General features: G+C 42.0%; 1 protein-coding gene across 1 annotated transcript in view; it reads left to right on the forward strand.

Moving 5' to 3' along the window:
- The first annotated feature begins 1,504 nt into the window (after positions 1 to 1,504).
- The window catches only part of ppp1r37 (protein phosphatase 1, regulatory subunit 37), a 35,851-nt gene continuing 15,530 nt past the window's right edge, over positions 1,505 to 21,825 (forward strand). The window contains exons 1-2 of the mRNA XM_028962939.1: positions 1,505 to 2,949; positions 20,970 to 21,067. Of these exons, the coding sequence (XP_028818772.1) occupies positions 2,349 to 2,949; positions 20,970 to 21,067 (699 nt within the window). The 5' untranslated portion in view covers positions 1,505 to 2,348. The remainder of the gene's footprint in view (positions 2,950 to 20,969; positions 21,068 to 21,825) is intronic.

Raw genomic sequence — 21,825 nt, forward strand, 5'->3', positions numbered from 1 at the left:
GCCTTCTGGAGCACACGATTGAAAACCAGGTCTGCGCATGTCCACAAGTGACTGCCGACAGGTCCCCTGCTTAATGTGTCTTCCTGTGGTGTCCTGAGCAAGTTTCTTCATTTCTCTTCTTTTGAATTCCAGGGAAATCTACAAAGGTTTTCTTTAAACTGGGCAGCCAAAAACATGGAGTGACAAAGCAGGCAGTTAAATCCAGCACAGTTGTGCCTGTGATTCCAGTGTGATATTAAAATATTGAATTTTATCGACCTCTGGGAGAACTCTGTTTCCTGTTAGAGCCACATTGTTGTAAATCACAGGACTTCCATTATCCATTTTATTTTTGTCATCAGAATCGCGTTTATTGGCCAAGTAAGTGAGCGAACACATACAAGGAATTCCTGTCAATGGAGTCTGTCAAGCATGGGAAATTGACCTTGACAGAAAGTGAAAAATGAATATAATATGTTCTCAAAAATTACAGAATTTGGTGATGTAATTGAGGCGGTCAACATTCAACTGTCCTTAAATATCGAAGTGTAAGTGCGAATTTTTGGTGTAAGTGACATACTGCCCCCTACTGGGGATACAATCTAGAACTAAAAAATGAAACTTGGGACCGGCACCAAGAAAGTAGCTGGGTTCAAAAGTAGCACAAAATGCTCTGGGATTATATTTATCGCCACTTTTCATTTTATGTTCATTTTTGTGCCGGATGCCCTGACGCAATTCTGCCCATTCACCAGGGTTTTGCTCAAACTAAACTATTTTTCAAAGTTCAGGTGTGCAATAAAGTACTGTTGAAAACTATTCCATAGTTACTTTTACTACAGAGGAATGTCCAGGAATGTTTTTTTTTTTTGCCCAAAGCACAACACTCCATGTTCAAACTTCTGCTCCAATCCTAGTCACAATTGTCCCAGGTTCGTAACATCTTTTGAATTTGTTTTCTTGAAATTGAATTATGTACGGCCATGTTTGCTGATTTTAATTTTGTAATTCAGTAAAATTCTTCTATTTAATCTGAATTTGCACAAGTGTGGAAGCAGATAACCTCTAATTTGTAACCCCTAAAGCCCGCTACAGCAAATGTACTGTCACTACATGGTCTGAAGGGGGCGCAGGGGGTCCTGACACTGATATGGTGAACTTGCTGATGCAAAAATGTAGCTAATTCATGAAACGGACACGTAGCTCAAATAATTTCTCGTACAAAAAAATCTATTTACATTACAAAAACATTGAAACACTGTCAAATGCAATAACATAAAATACAGGAAAATACTATAAATAAACAAATGTTAGAATTGGTGACGCTCCACAATTTAGCCTCATGTCGCGGCAGATTCGACAGATTAGTGCATGACGGTTTTAACAATTTTACAGGTAATTTCCTTTATAAAACATAAAACGTATGTTATGTTAAGTTATGTTTTTCTTCTAGTTATATTTTTTTTTATCTTGCGTGTTTTTAAAGCGAAAGTGGCGGAGTTTAATCACAGTGTCGGAACTGAACTCGGATGACGTATGGACGTATGGACAACAAACAGCACTTGGACTTGGACTGGAGTACAATAGCAGAAGGTGGAGGAAATTTAATGGTGCCTGTCCGCTCCGTGCGACGGAATGGACTGACTGTCGCTTAAAAACAAAAGAGAGAGAAGTTAACACCGAAGGCGTTTGGGATAACCGGGCGATTAAATTATTTAGCGGCGGTTGTTGTCCGACCAGGCAGCCTGTGCGCTATGGCGCCCGCTTTTCTCTCCGCCTGAGCGGCGGCTCCGGCCGTGCGATGCGCTTTTTTAAACGCCGGGACATCCTGTAACGGAGCGATGGCGGGTACCGCTCGCCTGTGAGCCTCGGCCGCCCGCTGGTGTTTTTTTGTGTGCAGGCGAAGCGGCGTCGGAGCGGGAGCTAGCGCTGGCTAACGCGCGCTAGCGCCATGGAGGCGCCGTGAAGGAGTTTTCCTGGCGAAGCTGGCCGGCCTGCTGCTCACCTGGGCGGCGGGGATGCGGCGGCTCTGTTCGCTCCGCCGTTTGTTCTGACGGACCTTTTCTTTCTTCTTCTTGAAATGGACAGCTGTCTGTGGCCGTGCGGTAATTGTCTAGTTTTCACGTCGACACTTGAGTAAAGTTCTGTACTATTTTAGCTGAGTTTGCACAACTGTGGCGCATTTAAATATTAGTAAGTCGACTACTTGGCACTGGAGCACTTAGGCTTTAAAAGCAGGGAGGTGTTCTTGACTATTTGTGGCCACATACGCGTTTAGGAATCAGGTTTGGGGGGAAGACATCACCTTTTTGACAAGTCTCTTAAATCCAGCCAGCGGTTCGTCTTGTCTCCTCTCTGGACATGAGAAGATGAACAGCGCCGAGCAAGCTGCAGATCTGTGCAATTCTAAGACAAAGAACAATTCTACTGCCCAGATCATGCCAAGCGAAAGCCTCCTCTTAATGGACGGAGATGTTGGGCGGCAGGTGGATGAAGACAACTTGGACAGTGTGGAGGTTAACGGGAATAAGTCCGGCCTGTTTCACGTCGCATCCACAGCGACCTGCTCCAACCTGGATGATGGTTCTTTTGACCAAAATCCCAGATTGGATCATGCAGCTGGCTCCAGATTTTCCACTGGAGCACGAGACGATGATGGGGACATGGATATCGGGGTGGATTTAACCTTGGACGAGAGTGGGGTTTTGGAGCCAGAACCGCTGGTGCCTAGTTCCGCTCGCTGTGAGGTAAGTGCCTCTGCTGGTGCAGATCTCCAGCCGGACTCCAGAGAAGCAGAGGAATCCTCAGGATCACGGCAGGAGGAGACACCTTCAGATACCCCTGTGACGGAGGAGAGTCCCACCCAGGAGGAGGGAGAGAAACATAAACCTGGGGCCAAGAGGGTGACCTTTCCCTCGGACGAGGACATAGTCTCCGGGGCTGTGGAGCCTAAAGACCCTTGGAGACACGGTAAGACCTTTTTGGATCTAACCATGAAAATGTCTCATAATATCAGACCACCCATAAATGTTGTTGTTTTTCTTTCTTTCTCATTTGGGTTTGGTGGGACGTTGTCCTCTGTTGTAATTGACAATGTGCCACCATTACACGCTGCCAGCTGAGCCGCTTCCAAGTTTTCGAAATGGATTAGTGCTTGCAGCGAACCCCCAAACATAGTGTCTGAGGACAGGTGACACCGGGTCACCCCCCTGCTCTCCAAGGTTGTGCTTATTATCACAAGCCGTTGACCCCTGACCTCTATATTAGTGTTGTTTTTGTCAATGATATTCGTATCGAAATATCTTTGTGAAAGTAACCTTTTTTGAAGTGATGAAGATGACACGAGACCCAACGTAAATGATGACCAGCATTTATCATGTAGTATTGTCGACGAATAAAACAAGACTAAATATGGTTCACGAGAAAAGACTTCACTAAAGATTTCGTTGGCGTAAACAAGAAAAAGATGTTATTTCCTCTCAATTAATCACGTTACTATATCGCTTTTTTTTTCCTGTATCTCCCATCCAGTTGCACAGATGACATCACTTCCGCAATATGCAACCGTGGCATTATTTCTGCATCATTTCATCGTGTATTTCATTGACAAAAACAACACTTCTCTACATGCTACTAGGTCAGCCTAGCTAACTCAAAACGACTTAAGTTGGAGAATAATCACTTTTGATTAAAGAGAGGGACATTTTCATATCACCAATATCATTTTAAATCAGAATATCTTTGTCATTGAAACAAGTACAATGAATATGGTGCAGAACTAGAGGTATCTGGATTATAAAACGCTGGAATTCATTGATTGCGGGCCATCCCTTATTGTCAGTTTATCATCAACATAAAAGCAATAATTTGATGTCTTGAAGTTCTTTGCTCTGTTATTATTATGTTCTCTAAAGACCATGCTGTAGAAAATGGCCACACAATGCCGCCTGGCTAGATGTGTTCACTCGGAAGGATTTTTAGATAAAAAAACGTCGGTTCTTCCGAGTTCTGTAAAATTTCTTCTGACCTGAACAATCTGATGAGGTGAAAACAGCATAAAGATGCAGCTCAGCAGAACGTGAGGCCAAAACAGACGCAGAGAACTTCATGGTACAGCCAGGTTCCGTACCTGCTGTTTCACAATAAAAGCAGCCTTAAGGTAGTATAGTTAGTGAAGCTTTTTTTTTGTCTAGACTAGAAAGATTAGAGAATTAGTATTAATTCTCTATAGTGGGCCAGAATCAGAAATTTGTTTTGTGATTTCAGGCATCATAGAACCTGCAGACACACACACACCACACACACACACACCACACACCATCTGAGGTGTCAGCAAAGCACTGTTGCTCACCTGAGCTATGGCAGCGACGTCTGGATATTATGCACGTTGCAATATAATTCTCATATTTACAGTGCTCAGTAGTGCTGCACGATTAATCTAATCGCAATCGCAATGTCAGTCTGTGCGATTACATGAACGCAAAAAGCTGCGCTTTAAATGATTAGTACATGGATTGGATTGGCAACATATCCGATGCATTCTCTCAAAGTTTGCGAGCTGACTGAAGTCTCACTTCAGTCGGATGTGACGTGTTTGGTCACATGACTTTCGATTCGGAGATATGGGTAGACGCTGGGATATGGGTAGTTAGCAGCTACGACCACACACCAGGATTTATCGTAATGGCTTTCTTTGCCGCCTTTGTCTCACTTATGTCACCCGGCCCTTGGCGAAGTGTGTCTTGCACAGTCCATGCGTGTTTCAAAGGTGAGGCTGATAAACCGGTCACCTGATCTGGGTTACAGAATAGCTGCATGTGAAAGCCGATCTCTACACCATGTCAGCAGTGACATTGTCACAGAACAAGCATGTCATTTTAGGCACGGCCTTGTTTGTTGTGTTGCGTTGTTTCTAATCCATTTCATGCAGCGTTAATTCCACCGTGGGTCCGAACGATTTGTTTGATTGGTCTCTTGCCACAATCTGCTAGCGTGCTCGTCTAGAGCTCATAAAGACGTGAGTTTTTTTTTTTTTTTTTTTTTTTTTTAGTGCTGCAAAATACTTTTCTTATGTACCGATTGTGATGTGATTGTAATTTTTTCTGAAGTGAGGACAATTTCTCTCCTTGTAAGGACAGAATGTTTAGTGTTGTTTCTTGTACATCCTAATGTTGACAATTGCAGACGTCTTACCCACTAAACATGCACAGACACGTATGTATTGAATGAGCGAGAGGGTGCTTGGCGGTGTAAGTGTGAAGTAGAGTTGTTTTTGGCAGCCTGTCTTAATTTTAGTTTTTGTCTAGCCTTTGCGTCAAGATGTCATTCTCGTCTTTATTAGTCTTAGTCACATCCAGAGTCATGCTTCTGTTCATGTTAGTCAGAATTATCCATGAATATTTTAGTCTAGTTTTAGTCAATTATAACGCAATTAAAACAATTTCCTTAACATTTTAGTTAGTTCTTCTAAACCATATTTAGTTTCGTTTTTACTCGTCAACAATATTACATAATGTATTTCGTTATAGTTATTATCACATGACCAGCATTTACATCGCTTCTTGATTTCATCATGTCATAAAGGCTCGTTGACCAAGATAATTAGTCGTAACGTCGTTGACCAAACCCTAGACCCTCTGCTACGAAGCCTTCGCTCCTCTGGTGCTGATGCGAGCACTGTGTCCTTCCACATGGTATGAGAAATGGAAGTGGAGTCAGGACTGAATTCAGAATTTCCCTCCCCGTCCTGTGTTTGCAGTGGTGGTTTACAGGAGAGGAAGTTTCCTGCCCCCCACCGAGCAACCGAGATCTCGGACTTCCCTCTTCTGCAACTTCACTTCCCTCTCCTCCCATTTCTCATGGAGGTCAAACATAAACACTGTGTGTACTGGACTATTTTTCCATTGATATCTCTAATTTTAACTTTATGCTGTAGCCATGAGTAGTTTGGTGCGAGCATTTAGTCTTTGATGCTGCTCACTATTGATTGGCCTCGTAAATTGTTAACTCTTATTTTTGATTGAAGGGGGTGGTGTGAAGTCATTGAAATTATGTTGTCTTATATGATCTTCACAAGAACATTTAAATGATTATCATTTGCATCATTTTGCTTTTGGTTAGTACATTACTGATTTCTTTTTTTAAATATACAACATGTTTCTTGTATTCTTTCAATAAACTATTTATCAAATTTGAATCAATTTTCTGAAAAATAATGGACTTGAACTGGTGTTCATTAAGAGTTAATCCAACCATCTTTGGGCTTGACATGCCCCTCCTGACAGTCATAATATTTTGCAGTATAAAGCATTTCTTATATGATGAAGTGCTCAGATTTCATGAACTAAGCTCACAGCTGACCTCAACATGGTTGATCTTCGACTTCGAATGTGGTGCAGTGGTTGGGTACGGCCAGTTATAGCTGAACTGAGTGCAGCACCTTTTTAACTTGTGTACTGCCATACATATTTCATTTCATTTCATCCCGTCAGCCATGATCCTGTTCACAAGCATGATGATCAACCTGGATTTTGGTCCAAATTTCTTCCTAACCCTGGCCTTAGAGGAATCCCACGCATGCATTTTTTTTTTCATTCATTTAATTCTAGAGGCAGGGGCAACAGTCGGTAATAGTTCAAAATTGGTGTTTGTGTGTTTAAGGAAAATTATTCTGTGCTACAGGATCATTCATCTCAAAAAGTTTTATGGCCTTCTGTTTATTGGATTGAAGTGTTCATGAAATAACTGCATGTGCACATTTGTAGTCTGGGGTTTGTACCTAGTGTTTTACCAACTAAGTCACCATCATTCCAGTGTAACCGTATAATGATATTTATCTTGCCCATGTATAGTAGTTGAAAGCAAAATGGTTTTGAAATGCTTGCTGGTATTACAATGTACAGCATTTCTCCAAACTACAGTGATTGTTCAAACAATCTATTAAAACCACCAATAAGGTCTATAATTTATCAGATGTATGTTTTTATTTATTTTATATATTTTTTAAACAGTGCACTCAAAATGTATGTGTTCAAAATGTATGAAGTTCAGTTTATATATGTTATATTGAATAGTGCATCAGACTTAATTAAAATATTCATACAATGGACCACATTTTAACCCTTGAGTACTGGCTATCGTGTGTTAAACATTGTCCCGTGCATCACACCATCTTGGTCACTTTTAGTTGCATATATTGGTATTGCATAAACATGATTATATTACAAAATGTTGACACCAATTATACATTGTAATATTTTATGCAATAGATTTGTCTGAATGCTTAGAGTTCACAGAATTTTATTGTGGAAGTTTGTTTAAACAAGTGAGACTAGTTTTCTTGTTCATAGTTCTGACCACTAGTTTGTGTTATCAAAATGTCCTGTGCATCACGTAGAGAATCGTCCCTGTACATGACTGAGACTGATGAAGCATTTGAAGAACTCAGATGTTTGGTGGTTTCTCAGCCAGCTCATATTGACCCCAGCACATGGTACAGGATTGTGAGGCTGCATAATCTTATTTTTGTGTTACTACTGTCAGTTTTGTGTTCAAGTAGGCGTGTGTGAAAACACAGGTTGTTTAGCACACTCAGATTAAGGGTTCTTTTGGTCAAAATGGACTACAATCCAACCTTTCTTTTCATGCAGAAGAGGAAATTAGAGTGAACTCCCATTCCCCAGCCCCACTGTCCCCTGTCCACATTGCTGCCACAAATGCTTCAGCTACCAGTGATGACCTCTGCTGATGGTCGTGAATCTGTGCCTCTTGGTGATTACGGAGCTTGTTTTCTTTTAAACGTGGACTAAAATGTTTTTTTCTTTAGTCTACTAAAGAAAATGGCAACAGTTTACAGTTAACAGCTAGAACTATCACAGCTCCTTTGTATAATATCTAGAAAGGTTCAGAGAGGCAGTGCATGTGTGAAAAGGGCTTTAATCTCAAGCCCTCGTGGTGAGCAGATGACACAGCCATGGGTTGGCCTAAGCGTCTGGATCAGACCACCTAGATTTCAGATAACAACCCCAATCTTTTTCTATTCTAAGAAGCCCTTAGATCTCGGCAATCCCTTTATCTATTTCAATTCAAGCTTCCCTAGGGTTTTTACAATGCTAAACCTTTTTAAAGGTCCCATGACATAGAAATGTCACTTAGTGAGTTTATTTAACATTAATTTGAGTTCCCCTAGACTGTCTATGGTCCTGCGGTGGCTAGAAATGGTGATAGATGCTTTGGTCATTCTGCTTTGCAGTTCAGACAGTCAGATCTGGAATTTGTCCCCTTAGGTAGTCATAAGGGGAAAGGTTACCCCCATTTCTCATGCTTTGTCCACCCAGTGAATTTCCCACCCTCACCTGCAGTTGGATGTAAAAATGAGCACAAAATGAACATATATGAACATAAAAATGACTTCCGGTCAGCACCAAACATTGTGGTTGGTGAATGGTGATGATGTCATTTCCACGAAGGCCCCCTCACTTCTATAGGCCGCCCTCGTCCCTCCTCTCTTCTCTTCAGTGGCTGTAATTCTGCACCAAGGCTGAATTTCGGAAAGAGACTTCAGATACAGTATTAGGGGACCAACAAGACCGATATAAAAGTAAAAAGTAGCAAGTTTTAACATAGCTAATTCCACATTAAAAGTGACTTAGCCTCTGTGATTTTTTTTTTTTTAAATCCACACCTGAAGAAATACATAATGGAAACAACCGCTAACGACTACATCAATGTCAAATGCAGTTAATGCAGCGAAACCGCTTCCTGGAGCAAGTTTGGCCGGTTTCTGGTGCCACTGAAGGTGTTGTTTTAACAGCTTAACAGTTGGCGGTTGGACGTTCTTGCATGTCATCTGCATTACGTTTTTGTCCCCCGTTGGTTCAGATTATGGAGAGCAAATAGTGTATAGCCTAGTGGGTGAAGCACTCGCCTACAAGGCCGGAAGAGCACAAAGTCTCAGGTTCAAACCCCACTTAGTACCATTGTGTCCCTGAGCAAGACACTTAACCCTGAGTTGCTCTTGATAAGGTAATCTGATAAATGCCGTAATGTATATATTATCTTAGTGTTTTCATTTGTTTTTGAAACTTTTAACCTTACCCACATACCAAGATGTCATGGGATAGTCTGCATCCAAGAGCCTATTGGTATGCTCTTCATCTTATAGCTTAGCTTGAGATCCTCAGTGTCTACTGTCTGAACCGCAGCATTAAATGTCTTTTAACTTCATACAGCCTTTTTGTGTTCTACAGAGAGCTATTTCCACAATATTTACATGGAACAGATGGGAGCTCCTTTCTTCCTTTTCAAACATTTAGTTTTTTTGAAATTGGAAATTTATAGTATGGTCTTTAGCAGACAGAAGAAACCTGAAAATAATTTCTGTGTAACCACCCCCCTTGGCTTGGGGGCCTGTATGTATTGGCTCTCCTGAATATTTGTGCTTTTGAGTGAACTACAGTAGCATCAGACAGTAGATGAGAACCGTTTTCGTTGTTCGGCTGAAATGGGTTTTGTTGGCAGTACGTCAAACCTGATTCATCATTTGAATTGTGAATATTTGTGTCACAGCATAGCGGCAGTAAGTGTGGATGCCAAAACAGGAAGTGTTTTTCTATTTATTTTGCTTTTATTTCAGTTTGTACTGACCGAAATGGGAATATTATACATAGTGCTTCTTTTCAGTAGCCAAGCTGCCGGCTGCCCAACCCTTTCACACAGTGGTATTTCAAGGCGGGGCAGGTCAGAGCTAGCTGGTTGGCATGCTAGTAAAAACCTCAGCAAAGCAATATGACTTTTAGGTAACAGCAAAACTAAAAATGACATCACTTTTATTTCTTCTTTTTTCTTTTAACTGTACATATTTCTCCTTTTAACCAGCCCTCAAGGACCGTTTTCTTACTGCTGTTTTACTTCAAGGGAGAGCAGTGTAGCATGTTTGTCTTTCCACTTCTGTCCCTCCAGGGGACACAAACCAGTTCGTACAACAATGCACCTGCATAGTCAGACGAAAGAGCCGCGCCTTCGGGCCGTTTCTTTTCTCCAAACTTGCTCTGTTCCTCCCTTCCCTCTCTTGCCTTCGCTCTGGTTCGCCTCTGTCTTTGTCTGAAGAGAGTGTGTCAGCACTCGGGTCTGGGAAAGAAGTGCCTGACTGAGAGAGGAGATGTAGGTTAATCAATGCTGGCAATGTCCCAAATGGGGGACACAAATCTTTGCATTTCCCAGTGCTGGCCTTAGCCTTTTTGACCTAGTTTATTTACTCTCCGCCATTCACCCCAGTTATTGTCTGACTTCATCTTTTTGATACGTGGTGGAGCTTATTTCAATAAGCTGTTTGATCATTTTCTGTATTTTTCAGGTTGTGTATATTAGATGGTACATGAATCCAACAGTACAGTCCGTACCTTGGTTTTTGGGGTACATGTTTTCTGCCAATTTCAACAGACAGTTGTTGCTTTGCTGCGGATTGTACCAGATGTGAAAACTGTGTTATGTGGTGGGGCAGAGCTATCAGCCTACACTTGTGTGATTTTTACTTTTTTTGGCTTTTATGAAGCAACTAGTCATTCTTAAATCGATTGGGCAAGTGGTACTGATTGGGAACTGACCACGTACATGGAAGTGACCAGTGGCAGTGAAAGCCTGCTTGGGTCCCTGAGCAAAAAAGTTATGATGTTACATACCATACAGTGATGCATTTTTACACGACCAATAGAATCAAAGCATTGAAGAAGGCTAGTGTTCAGTTTGCCCTATCGAAACACAGATACAAAGCGGAAATTCAGGAAAGGCTGATCTTCTCAGTCTCTGAGTGTCCAGAGATCTACAACACAATCTATTTATTATTGCAGGGGGTTTAAAGGGTGGTAGTAGCCTAGTGGGTAACACACTCGCCTATGAACCAGAAGACACAGGTTCAAATCCCACTTACTACCATTGTGTCCCTGAGCAAGACACTTAACCCTAAGGTGCTTCATGGGGACTGTCCCTGTAATTACTGATTGTAAGTCGCTCTGGATAAGGGTGTCTGATAAATGCTGTAAATGTTTATTACTTTTCACAGGGTTTTATCCAAACCACACATCATGCGGCTTTTAATGAGCACTGCTTGTATTTTACTTTTGAACCTAACAGTAAAAATAAGGAACATGTGACTATTTTGTTTCAGGTCTGAACATTCCACCGGGCGTAGGTAGTAAACACCAGAAGTTAATAAAGGGTGAATAAGATGGAAGTCCCAGCATCTGCATTTTTCTGCATCACTTTCAGCTCTGCTCGATTTATAACAGTGTGAGAGGAGCAAGTAGGTGGCGGCATGACAATGATTGGACAGTAACTCGCAGGGAGGAGCTTTACGTGCTCTGGTGCTATGGTGGCATCCCCTGTTCCAGGACTGCAGAAGAAGAGGCAATCGCCACAGCAAGCACCAGAACTTGTCCAATCACTTGAATTAATTGAAGATGAATAGCAAAAGCGAAATAATGCTGGATTGGACCATGCAGGGTGGACCGGTCGGTTCGGTTTTTTACCGTGTAGTACCATTACACCCCCAATATATTGATTTCAAGTAATTCTTTTAATCTGTTATTGAAGCAGCATTTAATTTATGAGGTTAGCAAGCACAGAAGATCTGCAGGCGTGTTGCATTGTGGAAAGTAGCCAAGGCCAATCATGGAAATTGAATTCAATGGCTGGAGTCTTTAAAATTCTTTCACTGCTCCTTTCCTGTACCAACAAAACCAGCAAGTTTATTCAACTTCACAGGAAATGGGCCAGCCGAGTTGTTGGGGCAGGTTAATCTTATGAAAGTGTCCGTCAAAGAGTTGTGATGTGTGTATATTTATTTATCTATCTATTTATTCAAAGAGTACAAATAGATTGTTGAGTGAGAATGTTTATGATATTGCTTTCAGATGTGCTGAGCTGTTTCTAGATCAGCTCTTACATGTTGTAAACAGGCTGCTAGGACAGGCAGTGATGGTCTGTGGTAATGAGAAAGAGAAACAGCAATTCTTACTGCTACACTCAGCCTAAACATCAGCTGCTGACACACACACACACACACACACACACACACACACACACACACACACACAGTCTCACAACCCAGTAGATCTCCTGTCACTACAGAATAAAGCTCTTCGGATTTCACACCTGTCTTATGCAACACGCTCGGCAGTCAAGTTCCACTCAATCCATAGATCCCAGTGTTTGGTTTCAGCAAAACCTTTTTTCTTAATTACATTGTAAATTCTTTTCTTCTTAATGAAGCATTCATTGATATAAATGACAGGTATTTTAGAGCCCTGGCCTGTGTGTGTGTGTGTGTGTGTGTCTCTGGAACGAAGAAAGGGAATGTGTGTCTTTCCTCTCAGACCCTCTGGGAATGTTTACTCATGCCCTAGCTCTACATACACACACCCCTGAGTTAATGTGTTTCCAAGGACATGGTGTTCACAAGCATGCTCATGCACACACATGCACGCACTGGAAACAAGAATTGCTCTGTTAGAAGTACTTGTCTTTTAAACGTTTCACCTCTTCGCATTCCCTGTGTTTTTTAACAAAATGTATGTAAGTGTGGTGCTGCTGAATTTTGGATTTTTTGTTTTTTGTTTTTTTTGGGACTCCTGCTGCAGTACAGTCAGACTAGTCCACTGACTCAGGGTCAGATGAGAAGGGCATCATCAGCCAATTCAGCCTGGGCATTAGGACATGTTTTACTGGAGCTATTAATGCCTGTGTGGCTCTGTTCATAAGAGACCGTTGAGTCAATTTTCAGGTCCGCTTCAGTGCGTGTGTGCGTGTGCTCTCTTCAGGTAATTAATCAGAATAAGGGCATTCTAGAAATGTAATAGGCAGCGTATATTGTGACCTGAATGGGAACTCAGGTGTTTAATACACTCTGCAGAAATGTATCCTGTTATTATCGGTGTTCATCTTTGGTCTCTCTCTCGCACAGATTCATAATTGCTTTAATGGAATGATAAGTAAATACTTGTCCCTAGGGCTGCACGATTTGGGGAAAAAGACATTATTGAGATCAATATTGCGATATGCGATTGCGATATGATAAAGGGCATTTGCTGGTATATCAATGAAAAGTCGCATACAAATTACTAATAGTGAAACATGCAAACTACAACTTGAAATGCCCAGTGCTTTCAAAATACAATATTCTACAAAATTAAATAATCCCAAAAAACTGTTTTGATTATATTTGGCCATTATACAATCCCGTATTATAGTTCTTACGTTTAACCAAAACGTTGTTTGGAGGTTGACTTGAACACAGGAATGCATAGCTTCGCTAGCTTAGCTAAGGTTAAGATTTGTAAACTGAGGTGAATTTCTTTAGAAAACCTTCAAAGTTTGAGAAAAGTTAACTAAACAGCTAAGAACAGTCTAAATAGTTAATGCCTACGTTTAGCCAAAACGTTGTTTGGAGGCTGACTTGAACATAGGAATGCATAGCTTCGCTAGCTTAGCCTAGCTTAGCTAAGGTTAAGACTAATAAAACGGGATAATGGCCAAATATATTCAAAACAATCGTCCAGCCTTACCTATGATATGTAATCCCCGGGATCTGGTTTGGAGCATACAGCGGTTTGTACAGCCCCAAGCAGCACAAGAGTGAGGCACTTTTATGCACTTCTCTCCATAGACATGTATATGCTTCACGCCACAGCAGAACCTATCGCAATATGGCAGCGACGTTGACATACGATGCAGCTCGTCATGCGGCGTCTACCCAGATGTCTATGCGAGTCACAAATCTGAGGTCTCCATTGATCCGAACCGAAGTCATGTGACCAAACACATCACATTCGACTGACGTGAGACTTCGGTCAGCTCGCAAACTTTGAGAGAATGAGTGAAATGTTGCCGATCCAATCCATGTACTAATCATTTAAATCGCAGCTTTTTGCGTTCATGTAATCGCACAGACTGACATCACGATTACGATTGTGATTAGATTAATTGTGCAGCACTACTTGTCACCAAAGCAGTCATTACATACGGACCAACAAATGTGAAAACAAAAAAAAAAAAAAAAATCTGAAAGTGTGTGTGTGTGTGTGTCTATATTTACACACATTACTTATAATAAGTTAGGTATATGGTGAGAGAATTAGTGGATGTCATACATACAGTGTTTGTTTCACTTCAAACATTTTTGGGATTGAGAGGCAATAGTATTGGGGTGATAGACACGCCTCACTTTGTGTTTTCTCATTGTGTACTTATATTTGGGCCAATACCAAGTGACAACCTTTCTCAATGTGGCATCAATTTCAAAATTCTGTGTGTATAAAATGCTGGTACTGTCAGTAAGTCATTCCAAGTTCATCATTCAAACAGCCATGAAAACACAACGTCACTTAATGGACGAGCAGCGTCACCTGGCCATGGTGCAACTTCGGGTCAGTGGCAGGCAGTCAGATGTTGCTCGTGAACTTAATGCGTCTCAAAGTGTCATGAGCAGACTTGCATAAAGACACAGAACCAATCATCACCCCCCCCACACACACACACACCCCACCACCACCCCTTGAACATCCATGAACTTTCTGTTCATGGATGTCACTACATTGTGGCAGAATTGTTACAGCTCAAATTTAGGAAGTCATATGGTATGAGGCCATCAATGTCCCCTGACCTGAACCCCATAGAGCACGCCTGGGACCAGTTTGAATGATCGTATCGTGTCGTACGTGACCTGGCAGAACTGCGTGTAGCACTTGTGTAAGAGTCGAACGCATTGCCTCGGAACAACATCATGAGGCTAGTGAGGAGCATGAGACGTCGCTGTCAAGCCGTCATTGCGGCAAATGGTGGAAACACCTGCTATTTTTGTTATTTGGGGCTGTTCCTGTTATTGTCTATAATTTGGGGGAAATAAATGTGGGATTCCTCTCGCTGGTTTTAACTCTCCCATCTTCCGCCTCCCTTAACTTCCCCACAGGAATCGGTCTGAGGTTGTGTTAGGTCATGGTGTTTGTGGACTACCTCAGATCAGGCTGAATATGGTATCTTGTGTCTGTTCAGGCCTCAGGAAAGGAGAATGCTGTGAGTAGGCTGGGCTAGCGCCTGTGTTTCAGACATGGTTTAGCCAAAACATCCTCCGTATCGCCCTGTACCATGCTGTGCAGTCAGACTATAACACTCAGTGTAAGACAAGTTTTCTTCTTTTAACTATTGACCTTTTCATTTCAAGATGTCTTTGAGTGTGATTTCCTTTTGATTTCTTGTAAGCGGTTTCTGTTTATCTATTTTGTTAAATACCTGTGGCGAGTTCTCGAGACTCTCTAGCAGTTTGGGATTATTGTTGAGTGCCAGATCTGATTTGAACTCTGACCTTGAACTATGCCCCCTTCTCTGGTGTTTTCTGTTGACACGGGAGGCAGGCCAGGATGTGTGTGGTGTTCCTGTGAGCTGGCTGAACTGCTGACAGCAATGCACTGTACTCTTCCGACTCACTCGGCAACAGTAGCGGCTGATACTATTTGGCAACAATAACAGTATCTATATTTTATATAGATATAATAATTATTAACTATTGCACACGCCTTTGTATCTGATGAACCTATGGAGCACCAAACTATGACAAAATATCATTCAGTGATTCTTTTGGCGGACTGCCAAATAGTGAAGTTACGACAACCTGTGCACCGTTGCACCATTTTATTTTATGGTGTGAAGCTGCACGATTAATCTAATCGCAATAATAATCACGATGTCAGTCTGTGCGATTACATTTTTATATCTAGAAATTGGTCCTTCACACCAATGCCTCTGACACATCTTAGCATCTCTTCTTTCGAATTCCATGCAGTCTCAGTTTCTTCTCCTGTGAACATCATTCTCATAGTCTTATATCGCCCTCCAGGGCCACTTGGGACCTTTATAGATGAATTGGACACTCTCCTCAGCACTTTCTCCTTAGAAACCCCCCTAACTCTCCTTGGTGACTTCAACCTTCCATCAACCCAGCTACAATCATCCTGCCTTCTTCCCCTTCTCCACTCTTTCTCCTTAACCAACAGCAACATCTCTCCCACACACAAAGGAGGGAATGTCTTGGACCTGGTCTTCAGTCGTCCTTCTCCAACTTCTGACCTTTCTTCCACTCCCCTTCACATCTCTGACCACCACTTCCTGACCTTTACACTCACTGTACCTACAGGATCCACAACTGTCCCCCGTCCATCCTTCATTAGACAAAACCTTCACACTGTCTCACCTTCATCTGTATCTTCCTGCATTCTTTCACATCTCCCAACCCCTGACTCATTCCTCTCCTTACCACTAGAGACCGCTACTAACTCTCTCCTCACCTCACTTTCCCTTTCCATTGATCAACTCTGTCCTATATCAACTAAACCCAAAAGGACTTCTCCCCCTGCGCCCTGGCTCTCCGATACATTGCGTAGCAATCGAAGAGTTCTTCGAGCAGCGGAGAGAAAATACAAGAAATCTCAACTTGACTCAGACCTACTGGATTACCAGAATCTTCTGCGCAAATTTTCTACTAACCTCACTACTGCTAAAACTGCTTTCTACAAAACAAAACTAGAAGCCTCTGCCCACAACCCTCAAAAACTCCACAACATCTTCTTATCCCTACTCAACCCCCCGACTTCCCCTGCCCCAACTTCATTAACAGCTGATGATTTTGCCAACTTCTTCACAGGGAAGATTGAAAAAATCTGTGAGACATTCTCCACCACTAATCCTACTCTTCCCTCTGAAAATTCGACAACTACTCTAAATCAATTTTCTAAAATCACATCTGATGAAATCATTCAGATTATTTCCACAGGCAACCCAACCACCTGTCCACTAGATCCAATACCTTCTGCAATGTTTCAAACTATCTCCCCTGACCTCATCCCTTTCATTTCTTATATCATAAACGGCTCAATCTCATCTGGCCACGTACCATCCGCCTTCAAAACAGCCAGGGTTCTTCCAATCCTAAAGAAACCCACTGCTGATCCTACAGACATTAACAATTACAGACCAGTTTCCCTCCTCTCATTTCTATCCAAAATCCTTGAGCGCTGTGTCTACAACCAGCTATCACTCCATTTATCACAGAACAACCTCCTGGATCCTAACCAGTCTGGCTTCAGAACAGCTCATTCCACCGAGACTGCCCTTTTGGCGGTTACCGAGCAGCTACATGCAGCCAGATTGGCAAAACTGTCATCAGTTCTTGTTCTCCTTGACCTATCTGCTGCATTTGACACCGTTAACCACAAGACTCACAAGTTTGCTTCCTACCTTGATGAGCGATCTTACCAAGTGACTTGGAAAGGATCCACCTCTACCTCACGTAGACTCTCCACTGGTGTCCCTCAAGGCTCGGTGCTAGGTCCTCTCCTTTTCTCCCTCTACACGAGATCACTTGGTGAGGTCATTTCCTCACATGGATTATCCTACCACTGCTATGCTGACGACACACAACTCCTCTTCTCCTTTCCTCCCTCTGATCTTCATGCTGCTTCCAAAATCTCTGCATGTCTAACAGACATCTCGTCTTGGATGGCAGCCCATCACCTCCAACTCAATCCCACCAAAACTGAACTAATATTCATTCCAGCAGATTCTTCACCACATCAGGATCTTGCTATTTACCTAGACAACTCGCAGCTCTCTCCTTCTGCAACAGCCCGCAACCTTTGCGTAACAATAGACAACCAACTCTCCTTCTCAACTCACATCAGCAATCTTTCCCGCTCATGTAGATTCCTTCTCTACAATATCAGACGAATCCGCCCTTACCTGTCAACCCAGGCCACCCAACTACTGGTTCAGTCCTTAGTAATCTCACGACTGGACTACTGCAACTCCCTTCTAGCTGGTCTACCACTATGTACCATCCGACCTCTACAACTCATACAAAATGCAGCAGCACGACTGATCTTCAACCTTCCCAAATTCTCCCATACCACCCCTCTGCTACGTTCCCTTCACTGGCTCCCAGTAGCTGCACGCATCAGGTTCAAAATACTGATGCTGGCCTACAAAGCCAAACATGGAGCAGCACCATCCTACCTCACAGCCCTTATTACACCCCGCACTGCACCTCGTCTACTCCGAGCCTCCAGTACTGCTCGCCTGGTCCCTCCATCTCTGAAGGTAAAAGGAAAACATTCATCTAGACTCTTCTCTGTCTTGGCCCCTCGGTGGTGGAATGAACTTCCCCTCGAGGTCAGAACAGCTCAGTCACTGAGCACCTTCAAACGACAGCTCAAGACCTTCCTCTTTAAAGAATATTTAGATTAAATTGTAATTTTCTTGTCAAACTTTGTGTACAGAATCTACAACAGAGTGAATTAAATAGATGTATTCATAGTTGGGGTCCTAGTGAACCGGAATTGATCTCTTCATCGATGGTAACTTGAAAGCACGTTGTAAGTCGCTCTGGATAAGGGCGTCTGCCAAATGCCGTAAATGTAAATGTAAATGTACATGAACGCAAAAAACTGCGATTTAAATGATTAGTAGATGGATTGGATCGGCAACATATCTGATCCATTCTCTCATTCTCTCAAAGTTTGCGAGCTGAATGAAGTCTCACTTCAGTTGGATGTGACGTGTTTGGTCACATGACATTCGATTCGGAGACATATGGGTAGACACCGCATGATGAGCTGCATCGTACGTCAACGTCTCCGCCATATTGCGATAGGCTCTGCTGTGGCATGAAGCACATACATGTCTATGGAGAGAAGTGCATAAAAATGCCTCACTCTTGTGCTGCTTGGGGCTGTACAAACCGCTGTACGCTCCAAACCAGATCCCGGGGATTACATTTCATAGGTAAGGCTGGACAATTGTTTTGAATATATTTGGCCATTATAAAATCCCGTTTTATAAGTCTTAACCTTAGCTAAGCTAGCGAAGTTATGCATTCCTGTGTTCGTCAGCCTCCAAACAACGTTTTGGCTAAACATAGGCATTAACTATTTAGACTGTTCTTTGCTGTTCAGTTAACTTTTCTCAAACTTTGAAGGTTTCCTAAAGAAATTCACCTCAGTTTACAAATCTTAATCTTAGCTAAGCTAGCAAAGCTATGCATCCCTGTGTTCAAGTCAGCCTCCAAACAACGTTTTGGTTAAACGTAAGAACTATAATACGGGATTTTATAATGGCCAAATATAATCAAAACAGTTGTATAGCCTTACCAGGGTTTGTCATTCAACAGTAATGTAAAGAGTTTTTTGTGATTATTTAATTTTGTAGAATATTGTATTTTGAAAGCACTGGGCATTTCAAGTTGTTATAAGCAGTTTGTATGTTTCACTTTGAAATTAAACATTTCACTATTAGTAATTTGTATGCGACTTTTCATTGATATACAAGCAAGTGCCCTTTATCATATCGCAATCGCATATCGCAATATTGATCTCAATAATTGCAATATGTCTTTTTTCCCCAAATCGTGCAGACCTATGTGAAGCCATACTCAATGGACCGATCAACAGATTTTTCCAATCCTGAGAGATTACTGTAGATACCAATACCCATTCCGATATATACAAGTGAACATTTTTGCTTTAATATTTTTCTTCTTTTTTCTTCGGCTGCTCCCTTTAGGAAAGCATATTGTCAGGCTTTCTCTTTCTAACTTCATTACATCAACACCTCATGACTTTCAGAAATCACAAAATGTAAAAATGTCAAAAAATAAAAGCAGTTTATTCATGAAATAAAAGCACCAGTGCCATGACCTCTGCATTGCATTCAGATCGTACTCCACGCCTGCAGCAGACAGCAGACAGACACAAATCCATCTCAAATGCACCCACTGCTGTAATCAACCTCCACTCCGTCTAGGTTTTAGAGGCGCGCAACAATACGTCACAGCATGCAGAGGTGAAAATGAATTAATAATTCTATGAATTTCCTATCTTGTTTGCAAACCTTTAAGGCCAAGACATTTCTATAGGGTGTGTTGTGTCTTTGACTGACTGACTGAGCTGTTTGGAGTTCAGCAGCCTTTTTCGTGTGTGTGTGTGTGTGTGTGTGTGTGTGTGTGTGTGTGTGTGTGTGTGTGTGTGTGTGTGTGTGTGTGTGTGTGTCAGTCATAGACTGGCTGCTGACTGGAGTTAGTCTAGGCATTGGGGATTTGAGGGTGGCCACAGGCTCTGAACAGTGGCTGTTATTGAGAAATTGAGAGCAGCCACAGTCGCCCACTCCTCTGGATGTCTGCTGCTATGTTAACACCCTGTGAGACGGACGCTTGGATTACTGTGCTTAAGGTGGTCTGCAGACCACCAACTAATTTTTTTAGGTCCACTCAGTTACAAATGCTTCACTAAAGTTTTGATCAGTGTGAAACTTGCAGTTTGAAAAGTGTGAAAATTGCACTCTTCATGACTGGTTCTGATGTTATCTTCTTAAGCTTTAGAATATTTTTCATCACCAATGTCATTGTGATTCTATTTTCTTTTTAAGTTTGTTTTTTTCCTGTAGCATGTTTTGTGCAAAGGTGTATAATAATGAAGCTATTTGTATGAAGTGAATTTTTTATTTTTTTTATTTTTTTTTTTTTTCTTTAAATGAAGGTAAAATACAAAATGTCTGTGTCAGGTCCTCTGGCAGGTTGTTCCAAAGGCTAAATGATGCTGATTAAAATGCATCATCTGACTGCAATGGCTGAGGATTGCAAATCAGATCCATTCTGCACGCCCTTGTATTTCTCTGTTCATTTCCATTCCCATCCCACCCCACCCACCCACCTGGCCCACTGGGAATTTTCCCAGACCTCCAGAATAGACGCTCCACTCCAAGTGTTGCTCCGGGCAGCACTTTTATCACTTGTAAGTGTAGTCATCACTGACTACACTTATAAGTGATAAAAGTGCTGCCTGTTCTGTGTACTCTTAGCATTATAGCTGTTACCTCTGCATCTTCCAGGACTCCAGTGTCCTTGCTTTGTGTGCTGTGTTGAAGTCTGACCTTTTGACCCCTGCTCTCAACAGCCCAGAATGTGACCGTGGAAGAGATCCTGAGCGCCTACATCCAGGCCTGCCAGAAACTTAACTGCAAGCCCATCCCCAAAATCCTCAAGCAGATACAGGTATGACACACACATAGTTACACACACACACACACACACATACAAACTCATCTGAATACTCACACTGACATAACCTGAACCGCAGGTCTCCTGTCTGCATCTTGTGTGTGTGTGTGTGTGTGTGTGTGTGTGTGTGTGTGTGTGTGTGTGTGTGTGTGTGTGTGTGTGTGTGTGTGTGTGTGTGTGTGTGTGTGTGTTGTGTGTGTGTGTGCGCGCGCGCTCACACGGAATTCCGTGTTACGTCTCTGGATAAGAGCTTTTCACTGATCCTCAAGGCAACCCCATGTGATATGTACAAGCCCCTCTCACCTTGCTTGCTGAGCTGAATTCTCATTTTTACCCAGTGGATCAATGAGAGCAGGATGTTCATTGGCTTGTAAATGTATTATTTGCATATTTAAATCCGTATTAATTGATTTTGGGGATAAAAGTCAGTGTTTTTTAATGAGTGAGTGTGTTGCCATTTTAATTAATGTATTTATTTAGTTTTAGCTTCTGTGTATTTATTGGTGACTCATTATTTGGGTGGAGACAGGAGGAGACAATCAGTAGGAGACAGTCCTCCATAACTGTGACCTTCATTGTGTTCACCCACATTCACATTTGTAGAATTTTTTTTTCCTTTCTGTGCTTTCCTTGATTCTGTCATTTACTCTCCTTCTGTCCTAGACACCAATTTCTTCTGAGTCCTGTGTTTTTGTCTTTTATTTGTGTTTCTCAGGGATCAATTCGAAAATATATATGTGTGTGTTAAATAT

The sequence above is a fragment of the Denticeps clupeoides genome, chromosome 19 (assembly GCF_900700375.1).
Source record: "Denticeps clupeoides chromosome 19, fDenClu1.1, whole genome shotgun sequence".
In the NCBI taxonomy this organism is placed as follows: Eukaryota; Metazoa; Chordata; class Actinopteri; order Clupeiformes; family Denticipitidae; genus Denticeps; species Denticeps clupeoides.